This window comes from Carcharodon carcharias, chromosome 14, assembly GCF_017639515.1.
Source record: "Carcharodon carcharias isolate sCarCar2 chromosome 14, sCarCar2.pri, whole genome shotgun sequence".
NCBI classification, from domain to species: Eukaryota; Metazoa; Chordata; class Chondrichthyes; order Lamniformes; family Lamnidae; genus Carcharodon; species Carcharodon carcharias.
Genome location: NC_054480.1, coordinates 103,881,177 through 103,904,261, shown reverse-complemented (window position 1 = coordinate 103,904,261; position 23,085 = coordinate 103,881,177). Strand labels below are relative to the sequence as shown.

Sequence of the window (23,085 nt, the reverse complement as noted above, 5' to 3'; positions counted from 1 at the left end):
CAGTATACTAGGGTTAGGACAGAAGAATAACTTAAAGGGGCAGGCATCTGAAGTAATTTCCGAAAATGCAGGAGTGACTAGCCAGGAATACATTGCCATTTAATTTGCTGTTCTCATCAATGTTTTTCACTTGAAATTACTCTATTATACTCACAGGTAGTTCTGGTGTATTTTTAGTTGTGGGCTTGTGGATGAGAGGCCTGTGATTATGTCAGTTCTGTGCGTGATGGTGTCTTTCACCCAGTGTCGCAGCGCTGCTGGGTCTGGTGTCCAGTATTCTAAGCCTCTGGCAGTGAAAACCCTAGCTCTATTTCTGTAACCTCCTCCAGCCCTACAAACCTCCATGGTCTTTGTGCTCCAATAATTCCGGCCTCTTGCCCGATCCTGATGATAATGGCCCTGCCATTGGTGGACGTGCCTTCAGTTGTTGAGGCCTTAGGCTCTGGAATTCCCTCCCTAAACCTAATGAAATACTGAAACCTGAGATCCCTGGTGTATGCAGGGTGAAGAACATTTACAGGGCAGGCTCATGCCAATCACCTTGGGACATTTTACTGTATTAGAGATGCTATATAAGTGCAAGCACTTGTTGTTCCTGTGAAAAACTGCAGCACTACAATGTCCCTGCCGGTGGCAAGAATGTGAAGGAATGTCATCCATAGTATGTTTTAAAATTACAAACCAATGAAGAACTGTTACTATGCAGACAAGCACAGTAGCCAGTTTGTTGCACAGTAAGGTTCCACAAACAGCAACAGAGTGAATGACCAGATTATCTGTTGTTGGTGGTGTTGGTTGGGGAATGTTTACAGATCAGGATAACTTACGTTGTTCTCCGAATACTGCCAAGCAAATTTTGTCATCCACCACAGCAAACAGGCAGGATATCAGATGAACAGCCTTCTCACTCAATAGTGAATATACTGTCTGCTGAGCCAGCCAGTAAACTATAGTGATATATTTTTTAAAAAAGTAACAGTTCATATCTAGTCTGATTAAATAAGAGCAGGCCAAACATGATTTTACATTTGCTGTTAATTTATCTTCACTATTGTAAGCTTTGGCTCATTTTCCCTGTGGGTTATAAGGCTGTGAGTTCCAGCTTCATTCAAAAGATTTGAGTATATAATCTACACTGACACTCCAGTGCTGTACTGAGGGAGTGCTGCATTGTTGGAACTGCCATTTATCAGGTGACATTATACCAAGGCCCCACCTTCATTCCCATGTTGATGTGAAACATCCCAAGTTCTCCTCATGTCCTGATCACTAGTTATCCCTCAAAAAACACCTAAAATAGATTGTATGCTGTTTGTAGGAGCTTGCTGTGTGCAAATTGCAGTGCTTTGCTCCCCTGACTACACTTCAAAGTACTCAATTGGCTGCAGAACACTGATAGGTCCTGGGGTCATGAAAGGTGCTATAGGAATGCAAGTTCCTTGTGCGGTTGGCAAAAACAGTTCTTGTCTTATTCCAGCATCTAGCCTTACTTTACTATCATAGGATATTTTGAATGTTTTAACCTCTGTGTAGCTGAGCCATGTAGAGCAGGAAAGGTCACAAGTTGGGGTCCTGGCCTGTATTAAAGTAGCTGATCTCAGCAGGGTCTCTATGATACGCTCCAGTGTTTTGGAGGGGAACAATCAGTTGTGGCAGCCGTAGAATTATGGGCTATGGGCCAAATATGATGCATCAACCCTGAGAATCTAACCCACACAAGCCTAAGCAGCCCAGCTCTACTTCTGTTTTCATTTCTTACTTGCAGGTTTGTCATGTTTGATGAAGTCTGTTCTTAAAGCTCATTGGCGAATAAATCCAAAATCAAAATGCCAAGATCCATCCATTTCTGCAGCTTCACTGCAAATGCAACTTAATGGGAACATTAAACCTCACGGAGTTAATATGACATTGGGTCCCCAGTGCATGAAGCCCAACCCCTCAGGGTGCAGAGGCCTAGAACCTACAATATACCGGAGTTGCTCAATGTTTCCCAATACAGTAGTGAGAGGAAAAGGGATACAGAAGTAAAAACTCAAGTGGCGCACTAAGCTCATCGGTCATTTGGGTACTCTGTAATGAGGTTCCTGCCTCATACTACATTTGGGGTGCTTGAACAGCACTCCATGTCAGCACAGGGGAGACTGACATACTTAAGAAACAGGGGCACACCTGCCCTTTGCCTCCTGGTGCAAATAACCTCTCATTAGGTGTTCCCCAACACTCCAATTGGGAACTTGCCCACAAAATGGGCAGACAGCAGCCCTTCACCAATGAATGCTGCCTAGATCATGATAGAATCTCACAGCATGGAAGGTAGCTATTCAGCTTGTACCTGTACTGGCTAAAAAGTCTTTAGTCCTAATTTTTTTTTTTATTTAAAACCCTAGAAGAGTAGACCTCTTCAAATACATGTCCAATCTGCTTTTCAGCCAGTGCATTCCAGATTTTTAACGATCCTTTGTATGAAGAAATTTCTCCAGGTTACCCCTCTTCTGCAGATTATTATAAATCTACAACCTCTGGTTACCCACCCATCAGAGGATTTGTGAATATGCACCATTAGAGTCCCTCTGCATTTGCACCACACTCAAAACAGTGTTACTTAGATTATACTGCCTCTCCATGTTGTTTCTCTCAAAACGTACCACTTCAGACTTATCCGTATTAAATTTCATCTGCCATATGTCTGCCCATTTCACCAGTCCATGTCCTCCTGGTCTACTGCTATCATGCTCACCATTTCCTAGGCTACCAAGGCTTTCCAACATCTGCCAAGTTCAAATTTGTATTCACAAAACAAGTCTGGGTCATTTATATATAACAAGCAGCAATACCTTGGGAACCCCATTGCACGTCTTTCCATCCAGTATACACTATTTTCTGCCTCCTATCATTTCTTTATACCCTTTTTGTTCAACAATGTAACCTGACCTATTCTTAAATGTTGCCAAAGTCTATGCCTCAATTACCAATATTGGTAATACACTCACAGCCCTTAGAGGAAAAATAGTATCCCCTGCTCTGTGCTAAATCTCTTGCTTTTAACATTCAAATTATTTTGCCACATCACCCAGCTTATCAAAGTATAATTATTTATTTTAATTCTTTTAACCAATACCTAACGCCTCACCTCTACTGACTTTGAATTCCATCTGCCATTCCTACCTATCACCATCACCTTGCAGCTTCCTTTGGTTCTTAGTAATTATTTACTCCTCCTGATTTAGAATTACCTGCAAATGAGGACACCACCCCTTCAAGCTGTTTATCCAAATTATCAATGTACAGGCAGATGGACAATAAATACCAGCCTTGCCTTTGACACCCCACCCACATCAAGAATTAACTTTTAATTGGAAAGATGAGACAACTCATTCCTTCTACTGCTTTTACATCCAATAAGAGCATAAGAACTAGGAGCAGGAGTAGGCAATTCAACCCCTTGAGCCTGCCCCGCCATTCATTACGATAATGGCTGATCTTATTTTGGCCTCAACTCCAATTTCCCGCCCTCTCCCCATTAACTTTCAACCCATTACTAATTAAAAATCTGTCTATCTCCTCCTCAAATTTATTCAGCGTCCGAGCATCCACTGGACTCTGAGGTAGTGAATTCCACAGATTCACGACCCTTTTGAGAAAAGTAATTCCTCCTCATCTCTAATTTAAATCTATCACCTCTTAGCCTAAAACTATGGCCTCTCATTCTAGAATGCCCCAGAAGGGGAAACATCTGCTCCATGTCTACTTTGTCTATCCCCTTTAGCATCTTTTATACCTCAATTAGATCTCCTCTCATCCTTCTAAACTCCAGTGAGTCTAGGCCTAAACTGCTCAATCTCTCCTCATAAGACAAGCCCTGCATCTCTTGAATCAATCTAGTGAATCTCCTCTGAACCGCCTCCAGTGCAACTACATCCTTCCTCAAGTAAGGAGACCAAAACTATGCACAGTGCTCCAGGTGCGGTCTCACCAATGCCTTGTACAGTTGCACTTCCCTATTTTTATACTCTATTCCTTTAGCAATAAATGCCAAAATTCCATTTGCCTTCCTTATTACCTGCAGTAATTGCATACTAGCTTTCAGTGATTCATGCACAAGGACACCCTGATCCCTCTGCACTGAAGCATTCTGAAGTTTCTCTCCATTTAAATAATAAGTCGCCTTTTTATTCTTCCAACCAAAATGGTAACCTCACACTTATCCATGTTAAACTCCATCTGCCAAATTTTGGCCCATTCACTGTCCACATCCATGTAAATTTCTTATTTCTTCCCTGCAACTTACTTTCCCGCCTATTTTGGTGTCATCTGCAAATTTAGCTATCCCTGATTCCAAGTCATTAATATAGATTGTAAATAGTTGGGGTTCATGTGGCACCCCACTAGTTGCAGCTTGCCATCCAGAAAAAGACCCATTTATCCCAACTCTGCTTTCTGTTGGTTAGCCAATCCTCTATCCAAGCTAATATATTACCCCTAACTCCGTGTGATCTTATCTTGTGTAATAATCTTTTGTGAGGCATCTTATCAAAATTACCTTTGATAATGTAGATTTACTACATCTACAGGGTCCCTATTAGCCACTTTGCTTGTCACATCTTCAAAGAACTCTAGCAAATTAGTCAAACATGATTTACTCTTTATAAAACCATGCTGACTCTGATGGATTGCATTTTGACTTTCCAAATGCCCCATTACTACTTCCTTAAAATGGATTCCAACAATATCCCAGCGACAGACGTTAAACCAACTGGTCTATAGTTTCCTACCTTCTGCCTCCCCCACCTTTTTGAATAAGGGCGTTATATTAGCATTTAGCCACAACTGGAGTATTGTGTGCAGTTCTGGTCACATTACAGGAAGGACATAATAGCTCTGGAGAGTGCAGAGGTTTCCAATAATGTTGCCAGGGTTAGAAAAGTGTAGCTACGAGGAGAGATTGGATAGTTTGGGGATATTTTCCTTAGAATAAAGAAGGCTGAGAGATGACTTGATTGAGGTGTACAAAATTATGAGGGGAATAGATAGAGTGGACAGGATAAAATTGTTTCCCTTGATGGAGAATTCTAGAACCAGGGGACATAGATTCAAGGTAAGTGGCAGAAGGTGTAGGGGGACATGAGGAAGAAATTTTTTACGCAGAAGGTAGTGGGTGTCTGGAATTTGCTGCCCAAGTTGGTGTTGGAGGCAGAAACTTTAAACTCCTTTAAAAAGTACCTGGATCTGCACCAAAAGTGCTGTAAACTGCAGGGCTATGGGCTGGGTGCAGGAAGCTGGGATTAGAAAGGGCACCTGGGTGTCCTCGGGCTGGCATGGACAAAATGGGCCAGATGGCCTCCTTCTGTGCTGTAACTTTTCTATGGTTCTATGCTTTTGCTATCAGTTTTTTACATTTTGCACTAATTTTCTTTCATAATTTACCTTTGCTCTTTTTTTTTAGTAACCCTTTATTGATCTTTAAGTTTCCCAATCTTCCAGCCTGCCACTGACCTTTGCAATTTGGTATGCCTTAGTTTTTGCCTTTGTTATCTTTAACTTCCTTGCTTAGCCGTGGATGCTTCCCCCCCCCCCCTTACCATCTTTCTTCCTCATTGGGATATATTTTACTTGGGAGGAATTGAATATCTCCTTAAATATCTGCCACTATTCATCAACTGTGTGTCCTACCTTGTAGTCAGCCTGCCCAGTCCACTACGGCCAAATTTACCCTCATACCTATGTAGTTACCTTTTTAATCTTATTAACCCTGTGCCAATTAGCTAGTGGCTCAAGTAGTAATCCGGAGAATATTATCTTTTCGGTTCTGCTTTTTAATGTAGCCCCTAGCTGCTTGTATTCCCTCAGCAGAAACTCTTTCCTTCTTCTACCTATATCATTGGTACTTACATGGACCACGACAACTGGATCTTTCCCCTCCAACTCCAAGTTCCTCTGCAGCCCAGATGAGATATCCTTAACCCGAGCACCAGGTAGGCAACACAGCTTTCGGGACTCTTGATCCTGGCCAGAGAACAGTATCTATTCCCCTAACTATACTATCCCCGATTACAACTATATTTCTCTTTTCTCCTCCCACTTGAATGGCTCCCTATACCACGGTGCTATGGTCAGCTTACTCATCCTTCCTACAGTCCCCACTCTCGTCCACACAGGGAGCAAGAATCTCTAACCTCTTGGATAAGGGCAAGGGCTGAGGCTCCTGCCGTGCTACTTCCTAGATCCCTCTACCTATCTCACTCATAGTCACACCCTCCTGTCCGACCACTGGCCGAATTTAAGGTGGTTAATCTAAGGGGTGCGACTGTCTCCTGAAAGTGTCCAGGTAACACTCCCCCTCCCTCATGTGTCGCAGTGTCTGAAACTCAGACTCCAGCTCATGTCTGCTGAACCTACAGCCATGGGGAGGTTCAATTTTTCTTGGATACCAATACTAGCACAAGGTGGTCTTATGGCAGTGGGTAGCTTCCCTGCATTGCAGCCAGACCTCTGGATTTAAGCCCCACTCCAGGAACTGATGACCACAGAAAGTGGTTCATAACACAGCTAAACGGATTATCAACCAGTAAATCACAAACTATAGTCTCTGGCTTCAGGCTGGTGACCTGTTCCAGGGAAAAAGAGCTTTTGAAAACAGACGTGCTTCACCTGCCTCATGCGTTTCTAGACATGGGAAATCTAAAGACATGCCCACCAGCAACCAAATGGATATTCCGTGTGTCCTGAGTAATAAAATATAGATTATAGAAAGGGGGTATCTGATTCAAACTCATAAGTTTCCAAACCAGCTCAACCACATCCATGAAGGAGTTCAATGTGTCACCAACACTAACAAAATGAGCATAAATTGAATGAATTGGCCCATGTGTCCTGGGATATGCATAGATAAAATGGGAGGCATGTCTGGTGAAAATATTAAATAAGAATTTGCCCAATTAATCTTGCAAAAAAGATTTGGGTATGTGAATCCTGTCTATTCTGCTCCTTTAAAATTGTTTCTTTTACTTTCCAGTTCCTCTCATCTTACTTTTCTAATGCATCACTCCACATTAAGCACTATATTAATGCATTTTTCACTATGTTGCACTTTTATTACTGATCTTATCAAACCAAACTTTACCAAGAGATAGAGTGGATACCTACATTCAGCGTAGCAGTCTGCCTGGGGTCTGATTGCTTTACCTAGAGTGTAGCTGAGCCAAACGAGGATAATTACAGATTTGGTCTCTGCTAAATTAAGTAGCAGATCTCAATCACAAACTGGCAGGTTCGTTTGTTGTAAGCTGCTGATATTCAGATTAAAAATCATTCGCCAGGCAATTTCCTGATCAGTTAGTTTTGAATTTTCCTCCCTCTGCCAGTAGTATTCATGACACCAGTCACTTTTTTGATGCACTGACAGATTAAGGGACAGTCTTGCATAAACCTAGGAAAATCCAAATATAACGCATTTCACAATGGTAAAGGGTACAAACAAAAAAGACTTCCCTTGATTGTGAAATGACATGAAACAGCTGCATTTTATTTCATTAGCAGCTGAAAAGTCTACGTTACTTCTTTGAGCCCAAAGATTCACAAAATTCCAGTGAAAAATTTCTTGCAACTTGGAATTTTTTGTAACTTGACAAAAATCCAAGGCAAAAAGGCACAGCTTAAAACAGCAGGGAATACATTTGCAGGATGCTGAGCTGAGAATTGTTGGCAGAAATGCATGGTTGCAAGTGGCAAAACAAGACAGGACAGTTAACCCAAAACACTACAAAAGGAGTGGGAAGCAGAAAATCAACATAGCTTTTAGAAGCATCAACTTCAAAGACCAACATTTCCCAAATTCACAGTTCCTAAATCGAGAGCCAAGAGAAGAGGAACTAGGAGAGACCAGTACTGACAAATGATCCAAACATTAGAGCATTGCATAAGTATTGCACAACAAAATTTCATCCAAATAATTTAAAATACTAGGGACTTGAGAAAATTCTGATGCTCAGCTATCCATTTATTTCAGAGATTAACTTCATTCTAATAATGATGTGATTTTAGGGTATCTATTATTCAAATGTTTTAAAACTCTCATCACTACAAACAGGTAATATGAAAGGCAGATAGGCCAAGCAGACAGAAAAGTGTAGGCAAAACTGACTAGAAGTACACAACTGCAATTATATCAAAGTTTATTGTTTACATACCACCAATACAATCTATTGCATTTTCATCTTTCACAATGTTAATGACAGTCAAACTCACTTCCAAGGTGCTACAAACTCCCATTAGCCTCCAGTCTATAGACTAGAGTTAATTCTCACCAACTTTCTGCAAAGTCCACTGCTGTACAACTTGCTGTGCATACCAATAGTGTTTCGTTGCCAGAATGAAAACCCTAAATTGGAAAACCCCAACTTCAAAAGCACAGTTTGCCTAATTTTAAGTACTGGCAATGGCAATAAATATCAGACCAGGTGACAAGAAGTTACCTAATGATAAGTAAATGAATGTAAGTGTATATAGCTAGCATGGCACAAGATGGTTCTTGACGCAGCAATGCAATAAAGAAGAACCCAAATACGAGGTAAACATTCTCTTTAATTTATGCCACTACGACGTCCATTCTTTTTGCAGTGAATCTCATTGCAAGGATACAATACAATACACCACCATGTCTAATCTGGCAATGTTAAATTCACTAATTAGTTCAAAGAGCCGGTCAATGGTGTGTCGGTCAGATTTCCAATGATGTGCAGCCAAACATTACAACTTGTCCAGGAAGTTATCCAGAGCTGGGATGCCCTCTTTCAGGCCCTTACGTTTACGGGTTTCAGCCACAACCTGGGATGGGCGGGTTGCTGAATCAAAAGGATCACCAGGTAGGATCTGCCAGTGGTCAAAGACACATTGTGGGAAAGCCTGGCCGCCTGTATTAGACCTCAGGTCAGCTGTGAAACCTGTATAGAAAAAAGTACAACACTTGACAATTCTCTCACTGTAATAATCATGAATTAAACCAATCAAAATTACAACCTATGCTACACAGCAGGAACATTGCCTCCAGAAAGCTGAAGCTCAGGGATCATACATCGTAAGGATTGAAGACTAACAAATCAGAAATTAATTTATACACTTTTTTTGCTTAAAAGTGCAGACAAGCCCAACGTACGCAAGAAGCCACTCACTCATCTTTGACGCTGTAAATATTCTATGACTGGCAGAACAAATTTGACTTTAGCCAGTATTGCTATCCTACGTCCCTGTACTGCAATCAAGATTGAAAAGGTCTGACTCTAAAACTCAATGGAGGAAAACAGAATGGGAAAGGAGCATTACAGACAAGTCATCCTGTTGCTGTGCTCAAGATTCAATAGTACTGGAAGTGCTTGACACCAGGACAATCAGCTCAAAACTGTCTATGGGAAGGTATATCAAATTACTTACCAAATGATTCATTTACGGGTAGGAAGGCCTTGACAACAAACATGGGTGTGCCTGCCACATGGGATTCCTCAAATACATGACCACGTTTCCTATTCAGTACACCATAGATACCACCAACCACTTGTTCAGGGCACTGTAATTCAAGAGATCATTACATTCATTAGTCCAACTCAAAGGAACATTGGATTAACACTGAAGTCAAATGCTGTTGTCTGAAGAATCATCTGTCCCCTAGATAATTTTACAACAAGTAAAAAAGGGAAACTATGGCCGTTTGCTAAGAAACATAATAGTTGATTATTCAATAGAGAACCACCAGAAAATCCATCCAACAGCTACTGGATATATTGCAAAGCCTCCACCCAGTACTTCACTGCCTTATACAGTGAAATGTCAATACCTCCAGCTCCAATTGGAAGTGCCTGAAATTGAGCTGGGTCAGAGGATCAGTTCAAGCACTCCCACTTCCAAGCTGAAAAAAATGAGGCAAGACATTACCAATGGTGAATATGTAATCATACACTGTTGAAATGAGGCAAATTGTACAGATTATTAACAACAACTTTCAGATTTGATTCTCCCAAAACATAATATTAAAAAGTCCCAATACCTGAATCTCAACCAGATAGACTGGCTCCATGAGTCTTGGCTGGGCAGTAAGCACACAGGCATACAGACATCTTCTTGCAGTGGGGATGATCTGACCACCACCACGATGGATAGCATCAGCGTGCAGGGTTACATCGTGAATGTCAAATCGCACTCCGCGCATGTTCTCATCACACAGAGCACCCTGGAGGAAAAAGATGGAAAGCATTATGCTCTAGTTTGCCTACATCAAATAGAAGCTCATTAAACCACAGGTTGGCCCTCAGAGTCTGATGCACAATCTTTTCGGAATACTAAGCATTAAAATCACAGATGTGCTCTTAATAAGTCAGCTTCACAGTATATTATATCAGTTCATTTCCAACTCTCTATTAGCCACCGTGCATCTCCCTCCATCAGGTGTTCTAAGGCTACACCTGTGGAGAGGCTACATCAAAAATCCAAAGCAATACAAAGGAAATAAGCTCACCTCTTTGGCTGCCCACTGAAATCCAGCAACAACGCTGTCCTTAATTTCATTGAGATATTGGACTCCCTTAGTCACATCAATTAGCATATTTGGCCCTGTACCATCAGGTCCAAAGCACCAGATCTTACGAGCTTCCGTAACATCCCACTCATACTTTTCAACAAGATATCTAGCACGTTGCTTGAGCTCTTGACGGGCAGTAACATCACCCTTATCGATATCTTCTGGCAGGCCCTCGGGCATTGGTCGAGCCTTCATGTACAGCCTGTTGTGCTTGTTGGGAGACTTGGACAAACACATTACGTTGGATTCTTCAGCAACAGTCTCACGGTAAGACACAACTGGGTCAGATTTCTGGACACAAAAGAAAAAAAAGCGCCAATCTTATGCTAGTTCATGTCAGCAGAAGCCCATGGGTACAATGCAAACCCACTGTCTTACCTTAATGGGGATGCAAGCGTGGTCTTCTTCAAGATCTTTCAGGCAGATTTCCAAATGCAGCTCACCAGCACCAGCAATGATGTGTTCACCAGATTCCTCAATAATACACTAAAGAGAGAGACAAAGAAAGGCTTAGCAATAAAACAATTTCATTTTTACCCACCAAAACAATTTAACAAAACCACGTGAATGACCTACCTGCACCATGGGGTCAGACTTAGCAAGGCGCTTCAGACCTTCAACCAACTTCGGCAGGTCAGCTGGGTTTTTGGCTTCAACAGCAACACGTACAACAGGGCTGACACTGAATTTCATCACTCTCAAATTGTGAGCTTGGTCATATGTGGTAATGGTTCCAGTCTTCACCAGGTATTGATCAACACCAACAAGCCCCACGATGTTTCCACAAGGCACATCTTCAATAGGCTCCACATAACGACCCATCATCAGAATTGTTCTGCAAGTCAAAATAAATGCGATAGTAATAAATAGAAAGGTCTCAAAATCATTCAATGAAACAACCCCAAAATCATTACCATTATATAGTGATCTCAGGAATCCTTACCCAATACTTTTGACTCCTGTGTTCAATGTATTATTTTTCATCTCAAGAGGGGGTGAAACTTAATCGCTATCAATACATGTTGTGGTAAATATCTAATAGCTGATTGGATAAGTTTGCTACACTCAATGCAATGAATTTTAGACAATTTCCAAAACTGCCAAAATTACTAGATCTCCAAGAAAGAAATAGAAGTTCTTAAAACAAATACTTTTAAGTAAAGACCCTTAAATCAAGGGGTCAGATTGAGTTTTTAATAGTTACAGCATCATGGAGAGCACCTACAACCTATACCCCACAATACCAACCTTTGGATAGGCTTCAAGTAAAGGTCTTCCTTCTTGCCTGGAGTATAATTTGGTCCCATGATTCGGACCTTAAGACCAGTAGAAACAACACCAGAGAAGACACGGCCAAAGGCATAGAATCTGCCCTTGTCAGTTGTGGGCACCATCTTGGAGATGTACATCATCAATGGGCCTTTTGCGTCACAGTTCTTAATGCCTTATGAAAAAGAAATAGGACTTTAAGTTCATTCTCGACACTAACTTTGCCTAGCAGCCTGAGAAAGAGCTATGTAGAAAGTGAAAATCCTCTCAGCCAGATTGTTTTGGTTTATAGCAAATGTCCAAATGGAAACTTTAACAAAATCTGGCACCGAGCCATGTAAGGAGATACGAGGCCAGGTAGCCAAAAGCTTTTAGAGATAGGTTTAAGGGGTACCTTAATAGGAAAGAGGCAGAGAAGTTTAAAGGGGGAAATTCGAAGTTTAGGACCTGGCAGCTGAAGGCACACCCAGAAAAATACTCTGCATTCAGGGTGTCTCAAAAAGCACCTTTTAGCCAATGGCTTTTGTGGGAAACAGTCAAGCAAGCTCTCAAACAGTGAGAATTACCAGATATAGTTCTGCAATGATTGAAGTGTAAACATTGGCCAGCATTTCAGGTTAACGCCCCATCTCTCTTGCTAGAGGATCTTTCATATTGATCCCAGGCAGCCTTGCTTTAACGTCTATCCAAAAGACAGGACCTCGAATAATGCAGCACTCCCTCATTACTGCGTTGGGCTATCAATTCTGCAGTGGGACTTGAACCCAAAATCTTCTGAATCAAGAGTGTGTGCTACCCAGAGCCACAGCTGAACAATAAATAATGCAAACAACACTGTTTAAGAGGCCAGAACTAGAGGAGCGCAGAGCTGGAGATGGTGAGAAAAGGGGAGTGGGGAAGGCCATGTTAAAGAATTGCATTCCAAACATTAAATAATGAACTGGGAGCCAAATGTAGATCAGCAAGCACAGAAATGATAGGTGAACAGATTGGAGGAAGTTAAGACACAGGCAGATGTGGTCAGAAGCCCATCTCAGTGTCAAATACACCAAGGTTGCAATTAATCTGGTTCAGTCTCAAGACTGGAGTCAGGGGGACAGAGAGTTGCTGGCAGGATCCGAAAACAGCCAAGACATTGGAAAGGTCAAGAGAGGTGCCTGTGAGTTAGAGCAGAGGGTCAATACATGTGGAAATTGACACTGTTTTTGAAAGCTGCCATCAAGGGACAGCAATAGATGAAAAATAGGAGGGAGCCAAGGACAGATCCTTGGAGCACACCATGGATAATGGTGCAAGAGCAGGAAGGAGAGCCATTAGAGAGGATTCTCCAACTACAATTGCATAGAAAAGAAAAGAACAGGACATGCTGTCTCATGCAGATGATAATGAAGGAGGCACTTGGGAGGAGGATGGTATCCAGTGTTGCAGACAGGGAGGGCATACCACTGTCACAGTGGTGCAACTGACTGATAAGAGCTGGTACTGTGGTAGACAGAAACCTGATTAGATGGATTCAAACATGGAGCTCTGGGAAAGATAGACATGAATTTGAAAGAGAAAAGGGAAGTTGGAGATGGGGAAGCCTTACAAGGATGGAGGGAAAAGACTGCAATATGTTGAGTTTGTCCTGCTCACACTGGAGTGGACGACAAGGAAATTTGCTACAGGGTTCTCATAGAAGGGAGTTGGTCTTAAAATACCAGATGTGGCATGCAAAAGCAGGCAACACAACTGCGAGAAACCAAATCTAATGTGGATTAACCCTGCTAGAACAAGAAAACACTGTAGCAACAGAACCTTCACTTTGGATGGGGGAAAATGGTGGAAGACAGGAAATGAATGGGCTAGCTGAGCTGCGTTAGGTAATACATTGTAAAGTGGTGCACTGATATCCTGATGGAGTCCATGACATTTACTTTGCAGCTCCATTGGAAGCAAGCTTATTCAGGGTAAACTTTGCGGCTCAACTCTTGGATAGTTTGTCTCAGCAAATGCACTTTTAACCTACCCATGGCAGCCTCATCATCAGGGGGTCCCTCGTACAGAAGGTCACAACGATATCTCTGAGCAGTGACAGGAGATGGGAGGTGAATGGTGATCATCTGTAACAGAGCATCACCCGCGGGCAACCAGCGACGCATCACAGCCTGCACAAAAGAAAACGCTTTTCAAATTCAAAATTCAAGACACATGCTAAGAAACAGAAGTACTATAGTTAGAGCAAGTGGTGTTTGTAACAAGAGAAATGAGGTGTTAATTTGAAGAAAAAAGGCATCTGAATCTGTATGCATGAAACAAGCCTAATGTTCAAACAATGCTCCAATATGGTAGCAAGGGAAAAGCTATTATACATTTGTCCTACTAGATCCTGAGAGAAGTGTGAACAGAAGAATAATCTTGAACTGAACAATAGTGCCAAGATACTTCAGCTGATCTTATGCCAGTTGGACTCTCTCTGGTTCCCTACAAGGCTGAAGAACTACTCACCTTTAGCAGAGGTTTGCCCTCTTTGGACTTATCTTCATTGTCCAGCTTAATGTCAAGCTTCTGAATTAATTTTTCAGTCTCTTCCTTCTTGAAATTCATAATTGCATCGAAGACCTGTGAAGAAAACACCCATCAGCATTACTTCATTGAAAGATTTAAGATTGGCATGTTTTAAGATCAGTCCATTCATTGGTTTATGTGGTAGCATTTACATTGAGTGCCAAGTGTTCTCTGCACCAACAGATCAAACTCGAGTTTAAAAATAAACTTCTTGAGCTTCAGACATTTGCTTTTCATCACTGAGGAGTCAGGTCAAAGTGAAGAAATTACAGACAAGTCATCACATTGAGCTCAGTATAAACCTTGTTAGTTCCCATGCGCTAGTCTGCCATCTTACCTTGAAGATCGGATCCAAGATAAGTTGACAGAAGGTTCTGGGCAATTTCTTACCATCAGCATTGTTAGAAGACTTGCTGAATTTACCTGCAGCAGGATCAAAATACCTGAAATGGAAAAGAAAGATAATGAAGAATCTGATGCCAGTTTTCTAAAGCCTACCTAGAACTGTTCACAGGAACCAGCAGCCCTATCCGACTTCCATAAAGAACTCCCAAGTCAATTACATGGGAAGTAAAAGAAGCATATTGTATGTAGTAAATGTAAAAATGACAAATTGCTCATTTCTGCCAGTGTATCTATTCTGGTCTGTTGTATGTCACAATTAGCCAACCTCAGCAGTTCTGAAGCTCGTTACAGACTGACTTGACTAGACAGTAGCCAGTTACACACAAAGGGCGTGGAGGTACAAGCTTTAAAAGATTTGAAATGGAATAAAAAGACAAAAGAAATCAAGTTATCCCAAAGGACTTTTGTAGCCATTGAATTAATTTTGAAGCTTGGCCACCATTACATGGGAATGCCTGCTTGCAAGCAGCAAACTTTTACACAGCCAAATAGTAATATTTTGTACAGGTTGAAGAAAACTGCTGGCTAGGACTCCGCAATAGTATAAATGGTGTCAATTACATGTGCTTAAATGTTTAATATCTCACTTGAAAGATAGCCACTGATCAAAACATGAACTTGAGTGCCCTGTCTAAGCTGAAGTGGGCCTTGAAATTCATCATCTTCAAGTGTGATGCCGATCTAAACTAAGACAAAATAAACCAAATGTATCCATGTTATAAATACTTGCATAAAGTACAAGTACTGCAATTTGAAATAATCAGGACATGCTGGAAACACCATCAGACAACATCGCTAGAGAAAGCTGCAAGGTTGCTGATCTGAAACAGCTGTCTCTTTACAGAAAGAACTTGACCTGCTGAGTATTGTGTGTGTGTCTTGGTTCTATCATAAAAACATTCTAGATAATAAAAGCTCACCTATCACCCCATAGTTTTTTCATCATATCTTCTACTTTCTTGGCACGCTCTTGTGTTGTGAGGGCAGCATCACCCTTGGCAGAAAATTTGGCAACATACATCTCTGCAAACTGCTTTAGGGTGAAGGCCCAACCATGGAGTCCAGAACCAAAACCAACTGTTCCAAAAATTGGATCAACCTGAAAGAAAAAAAAGCTATGGTTAGAGCTACCCGAGTGGGCCTGGCAGCAGGCAGCACAATGAATCACAATCCAAAGGAAGGTACAGGATAAGTGCTAGGCATTATCACTAGTCATACGTCCTAGCCATTCCCAGTTGTGCTAATCAGTATCCCGTACAATTCTTTGAGAAGTGGGGAGAAATAGTTATGCTTTGAGGGAGTAAGTTATTGAGAGAATGCAATTTTTTAAAATAAAAATAAGGACATGTGTACAGACTGCCCAAGTCAGCTACGTATCTATTATAAAATCTGCAATTCCAATGGCATTTAGGAGCCAAGACTGGTTGGTAAACATTTGTCAGCAATCACAGGAAGGTGAAATAAAAGTTATCAATATGCATTTAATTCCTTTACCAATCTGGCACACCTATAAGCAGGACACCAAACCCCCTCGATTTCTTCTTAGCCAGATTCATGCTACAAGTTGTTTGCTCCTTGTGCTGTTTGCAGTTGGCACATATGGACATCAGATAGAGACAGGTCAGGTTAATGCTCTAACCAACAACCATCTAAAACAGAAAATGCTGCAAATACTCAGGTCCACAGCATCTGAAGAAACATTCATTCATTCGCAAGGTCACAGTTCTGAACCTCTGTTACTTATTTTGTTTTTGTATAATACTGCCAAAAATCCTCCTTTAATAGAAAAATTACTGTCACTTCCAAAATGACAGGAACAGGAAAACTAAAGAAATGCAAATGAAAGGCTTCAAGATATGGTTAGACTTAACAACAAGCTCTCTAAGGCCTGTAACATCATTGTGCTAAATAAAAACCATAACGAACAGGAGTAAAGCTCATCTTTCTACCAAAGAACTATAATCCAATAAAGTACAAAGCAAATAAAATGTTCGCTCAGGACAGTTGGTTACAATCCAGTCAGAGATAGCAGTATGGTTCTGTAGTAGATTGGAAGGACTGTAGGGTGGTGGGGTGCAGGGTGGCGTGTGCGCAGTCCTAGAACCAGAACACAATTTCAGAATAAGAGATAGTCATCTAGGACTGAGGAGAAGGTGGACTTTCTTCAGTTAGAGAGTGATGAATCTTGGGAATTCTCTATCTCAGAGGACTGTAGAAGTTCAGTCATTTGCGTATGTTCAAAGTAGAGGTCGACAGATTTCCAGATGCCAATGAGATCAAGGGATATGAGGATAGAGCAGGAAGATGGTGTTGAGGTGGATCAGCCATGATCTAGTTAAATGGCGAAGCAGGCTCAAGGGGTTGAATGGCCTACTCCTGCTCCCATGTAGTAGTCAAGCAAGAAAGGGTCATCAGGTAACCAACATCCAGAAATCTATCAAGTTGAACGCCTCGAGAATGAAAAAATCTTTGAAATATTAACTGACAACTGATGGCAGTATAGAGGAGAAAAACAGGGACCAGAATTGGCTGCAGTGCTAGAATATACAATTGGTTTATACTCATTGGCATTAGGCACATGCATCATTAATAGTAATAAAATCTCCACATGAAATCCATTTAATTCCACTCTTACCATAATGTTTCCCATTGGGCCATTCTCATCTTCACCGTAGGTAGAGATGATGACATTGACATTTTCCACAATGCGCTGGAAGGTCTGGTAGAGCTCCTCAGGGTCAAGCTGCAGCTCAAGCAAGGCACGGTCCATTTTGTTCATCATCAGCACAGGCTTGATACGTTCAGCAATGGCCTGACGCAGCACGGTTTCAGTTTGCACGCATACCCCTGGAAAGAAGCAATAATTCCAAATTAGTCACAGGTTCAATTTAGAACCAAATCAATTTATGCCTAGAGGTGCCACCTACAAGGCCATTTTAACCCAGATGTGAGGTGATGTTATTACAGGAAGCAGCTAGACCAGCATTCCATGGGATTACAATTGCAATCCTCAAACTCAGTTGCTGGTTCCAGCCATGCATGGAGTTTCTAAGCAGAAGCCAGCATCTCATTTCACAAGAACTCAGCAGAAACTTGAGATCAGCATCTAGATTCTTGGCCACGGGTAAATAAGTTATTAGTAAAATAACTGAAAAAATTCAGTTTTAAAGCCCGTTTACTTGGTTCACTTTTTGGTATAACGCAAAATGATGGCCACTGTCATGCATGTATCACTTACCAGAGACACAGTCCACCACAACGAGAGCACCATCGGTTACACGCAGAGCAGCTGTTACTTCAGAGGAGAAATCAACATGCCCAGGTGAGTCGATCAAGTTGATGAGAAAACCACTGCCATCTTTGCACTGCTTGATGAAAGCCAAATCTTGCTCCTTGAGCTCGTAAAACAGGGAGATGGCACTATACCAAAACAAAAGTCAAAATACTTATGTTATCTCTTATTGCAACAGCCAGCACTAAAGGCTTTAACTGGAGAGTAGCAACTATGCTGCATTGTGGAGATATATTAGAATTTGCACTCTAGTGACACAGGGAAATAATATACACATGAAGGGGTGAGGTCATAACCAGGTTAGAGTAATGCTCAGTGCCCCGACTCTCTGACAGCCAGCTATAAAACCACTCAGGGAAGATGCAACTGTCGACTTGAACTGGAAACCTGATACTGTAAAAGTGCAGCCTTCAAAATGAAACAAATGGAAGAGAACTAAGTCCAAATCACTTACGTAGATTTAATGGTGATGCATCTTTCTTGTTCATCTTTGCGAGTGTCAGTGAACCTGGTTTCACCAGCACGTGAAGAGGCAATGATTCCAGCCTTGGACACCAGAGAGTCAGTGAGGGTGGACTTGCCGTGGTCAACATGCGCAATCACAGACATGTTACGGATGTTGGACTTTTTGTCCATGATGGCACGGATCTGGTCTACTGTAAAGTTCACCTGAAAAATGAGAAAGTGAGTCTCAGTGGAAGTACCAACTACATGGCCAGAAATGACAGCCTGTCAAGTAGAACAACAAAGCAAAGCTGTGTGCACACAAATTTGATTAAATTATTGCCAGATATATATGCCTTCGAGACATCAGTGACATCTGTGACGTGGCTCTCCTTACTCTGTTCCATAGTCCTACAATAAAAGGGGGGGAACTATCCCAATATGCTGAATATTTTACTTTAGCCCACCCCTCCCCGGACAAAAAACAGGACACTTGCAGATTGCACTAAACCAGATTCGTATTTATTCACAATTGCGAACCAACGCCGCATTGCAAAAGAGAAATTGGAGCACACTCTCCCTCCAATTTAAAAACACCAGAACAAATACAAGCCAAAACATACCATAATTTGACCTTAAATCAGGGACTGCGGATCAATATCCTGCATTAGAGGTCGATCTGAGGCTTTAAAAACACAGACGGGGCAGCTCTTGGAAATCCGATCACGTTAACTGCACCGTGTGCCGCAATCAATCCCCGCTTAACCAACAGGGCCGGATGAGTCAGGCTTCTGCCGCCGCCAAATAATGCGGAGGAAAAGAAGCCCAAAGGCCCGGGGGCCACGTATCCCCCGGTATCCACCCTGCAGACCCGACTGGGAGGGGGGGGGGGGGTGTGTGACACCAGCCGGCGTCACAAGGACAACGCTGCATGATTGACCCCCACCACCACACCGCCCCCCCGACCCCCCTAATGCGGCAACCGGACACCGGCTCCACGTGGCAAAAAGGGCCGTTCGCCACCCCTGGAGCTGGATCAAGGATCCGAGGCCGCTTGAAGAACCCCCTCCCCCCGCCCTGGCATCACTCAATCCGGCCTCTGAGTGACGCACAACCGCGCCCAGCGGGGCCGGAAACCACGGGACCGCCCCCACCTTCCAAATTCGCCCCGGCTTCGAGTTGGGCCATTCGCCCCCGGCAAAATCAGCAGCAGAAACACCCCCCCCTTCCCCAACCAGCCGGCTGCGCAACACCCGGGCCGGGCCTAGCGGGAGGCCCACATCCCCTCCATTGTCACCGCGCCCGCCGCCCCTTCAACCGTGAAGTGGGAGGGGGGGGCGGGGAGAAGGGGAAATATTGGCGCCGCCACCAACGCATCCACCCTCAATATTGCGCTGAAAATTTTCACCAGGGTGCCCGGCGCCCGCTCTGATTTCGAAAAGGCGCCGCCGACTTACCATTTTGCCGGATGGCGGTGGATTGTTTGGGGCTGAGGCTCCGGCTTCTATCCGCCTTACAAGACGGGCGGATGAGGAAAGGACCGGTTCCAGCAACTTCCGGCCTTTTACTAGCCGCAGCTGTGTCACGTGATCCCCGCCGTAGACCTGGTCCTCCCGGGCATCCCGCCAACTACAGGCGGGGAGGGCAAACTGCAACAACACAAACCAAGTCAGAAACTCGTCATTCCAAGGACTTTAAAAACACAAATGTATTCAACCAACACTTTCAGATGGTGACAAATCAGATTTTGTTTCCCTGTTTATGATAAAAGCAAAATACCGAAGATGCTGAAAATCAAGGAAATAAAACAGGAATTGCTGGAATTACTCAGCAGGTCTGGCAGCATCTTTGGAGAGAGCAGAGTTTGAGTAGACTATGACTTCTTCAGAACTGGGAGTGGTGAGGTATCAGTGTGGCAGTGCAAAGAGGGCTATACGGAGTCCACCAGAATCTGAAGAGATAAAAGCAACAAACTGCAGATGCTGGAAATTCAAAACAAAAATAAAAATACCTGGAAAAACTCAGCAAGTCTGGCAGCATCTGCGAAGAGGAACACTTAACGTTTCGAGTCCGTATGACTCTTCAACTGAACTCTGAAGAGAGTTGGCTGCACAGAGGATTTCAGAAGTACAGTGCAGTCAAGGTATGGAGGAATTTGATAGTAAGGATTTTGAAATTCATGGTATGGAGGTCAGCAAAGTCAAGGGTGTTGGGTGGGTAGGATAGGATATGGGGTCTAATATTATAGTTGAATTTGAATTTATAGAAGGTAAGCTGCACAAGCATTGGGCAAATCATATCATTGTCATTGGCAGCCGTCCCTCGATTCAAGGCTGATGTCTACTCAAGAGTCACAAATTTCTGCCGTGAGTCTTCATTTGACTGAACGGGCTGATTCTTGACCCACAGATCTTTGGGCGTATGGGGCAGGTAGTGGGATCCAGAGTGCAGGATTTGCCTCCCTTTTTTCCTTCTCCGTCACTGCTCTGCCTTATCATTAAAACGTTGTCACTTAAAGCATGATGCAGCTTGGTGCACAAGTTGTCATTTTGAACGATCGGTGCACTGCTGCAGCAGTGTGTACCATATAAAAAATGCACAGCAGCAACCTGCCAAGCCTCCTTCAACAGCACCTTCCAAATGCTGCATCTTCTACCATCTGGAAGAACAAAGGCAGCAGATGCAAAGGAATACCACCAGCTGCAAGTTCCTCTCCAAGTCACATTTGATCCTGGCTTAGAACTATATCACCATTTCTTCACAGTCGCTGGGTTAAAATTCAGGAACTCCCTCTGGAACAGCACTGTGGGTGTACCTACACCATATGGACTGCGGCAACTCAAGAAGGCAGTTCACCACTACCTTCTCATAGGCAATTAGGGATGGGTAATCAATGCTGGCCTAGCCAATGATACTCACACCCCTTGAATAGAATTTTAAAAAAGGTAGCTGGGAAGCACTGAGTTATGCAGCAAGGATGATAACTGAGAGGTAATCATGTACACAATACCACAGTAATGTTTTTCCTTGGGTGGTCTTAACTTACTCTTCTGAAACATCCTATCACATATACGAGATACACGGGTTCTTGGACTACCATGCCAGAATCTTATTTTGAGATCCATCATCCCATTGATAATCTATTCCACTTTCTAGCATTCTCTTACTGATAAAATTACAGCCATCAGGATTTTCCTACATCTAAATTTCTCTATATTCCTGTAATTGAAAATCTTTATTAAATTACTCCAAATCCCCTTCTTTTCAAGAGTTAAATTTCAAAATAGATTTAACCTATCCTATTGTTAGGAACTCTATCTGCCTCCTCTCTGTCCACTTACCTAACCTATCCAGATTCCTTTGGATTACCACATACTTGTTAGCTAGTCCACCCCATTTGGTCTTGTACCAGGTTTTTGAGAGCAATAATTCTCCAAATTATTTGTAGACCAGTGTTCAAACACCAACCCTCTGGAAACCCTGCAAAACTCTGAACAATTGGTTCCACTCTGATGCCTCCTAACACACTGCACTCAACACTACACCTGTTACACACCAATTCAGCCTTTGACATCTTTCCCACAGGAACACATATTATCTTTTATGTACAACATTAAGGCAGATGATATCACAGGAGGAAGCATATAAATAAGAGAGGATCACAAAGGCAAGGAAGGTTGGCATGCCATGGTCATATAGGATGTTTCTGACTGCTTTCTTGAAAAATAGAAATGCCTTGCATAGTAGAACACAGTAAAATTTCAAAATTTGCCAATGATACCAGTCTTGAACGTGTGGCAAACAGTGAGGATGATACTAATCGACTGCAACAGGACTTCAATAGGCTAGCAGAATGGGCAGATGGAATTTAATATAGAGGAGTGTGAGGTGATGCACTTTGGCAGAAGGGCTAGGGACAAGCAATATAGGCTTAATGGCACAGGTCTAAAAAGTTTGTAGGGACAGAGCAACCTGGCAGTTAATGTGCAGATCTTTGAAGATGGCAGGATATATTGAGAGTAGTTAGCAAAGATATGGGATCTTTGACTTCATAAGTAGTGGTATTGAGCACAAAAGCAGGGAAGCTATGGTGAACCTTTATAAAGCTGTGATTAGGCCCTAACTAGAGTATTGCATCCAGTTCTGGTCACAATTTAGAAAGGATGCAAAGGTCCTTTAGAGGGTGGAGAAGAGATTTACCACAACTAGTTCCAGAGATGAGGAATTTTAGTTACAAGGTTAAGGTGGAGATGCATGGGGCAAAGGTGGTTGAGGGGAGATTTGATAGAGATGTACAAGATTATGACAGGTTTAGATAAGGTAGACAAAGAAGAGCTGCTCCTATTAGCTGATAGTACATAGATTAAAGGTTGTGGGCAAGAGATATGGGATGTGAGGAAAAACTTTTTTATGCAGTGAGTGATCGTGACCTGGAACTCACTATGAGGGTGACAGAAGCAGAGGCAATATATGATTTCAAAAGGGAATTGGATAGGCACTTAAGGGAAATAAACTTGCAGGGCTAAGAGGATGTTGGGGGGTGCGGGAGGAGAAAGGAGGG

General features: G+C 42.5%; 1 protein-coding gene across 1 annotated transcript; it reads right to left on the bottom strand.

The window, feature by feature from the left end:
• Positions 1-8,560: 8,560 nt before the first annotated feature.
• On the bottom strand, positions 8,561-20,191 carry LOC121286987 (elongation factor 2). Its single transcript, XM_041204385.1, has 15 exons — positions 19,982-20,191; positions 18,535-18,749; positions 18,027-18,208; positions 17,424-17,635; positions 15,709-15,887; positions 14,721-14,826; positions 14,324-14,437; positions 13,845-13,983; positions 11,816-12,011; positions 11,144-11,402; positions 10,946-11,053; positions 10,505-10,858; positions 10,037-10,219; positions 9,427-9,559; positions 8,561-8,939 (listed from the first exon to the last, which is right to left on the bottom strand). The coding sequence occupies exons 1-15, from the start codon at positions 19,982-19,984 to the stop codon at positions 8,746-8,748; spliced, it is 2,577 nt and encodes an 858-aa protein (XP_041060319.1). The 5' UTR covers positions 19,985-20,191; the 3' UTR covers positions 8,561-8,745.
• Positions 20,192-23,085: the final 2,894 nt, after the last annotated feature.

Bases quoted from the DNA above. Each gene is read 5' to 3' on its own strand.
- LOC121286987 (XM_041204385.1), bottom strand. The intron at 12,012-13,844 runs GTAGGTTAAAAG...CTTTTTCATAAG, and splicing joins TGATGATGAGGCTGCCATGG to GCATTAAGAACTGTGACGCA. The intron at 11,054-11,143 runs GTAGGTCATTCA...CTCTCTCTTTAG, and splicing joins AGTCTGACCCCATGGTGCAG to TGTATTATTGAGGAATCTGG.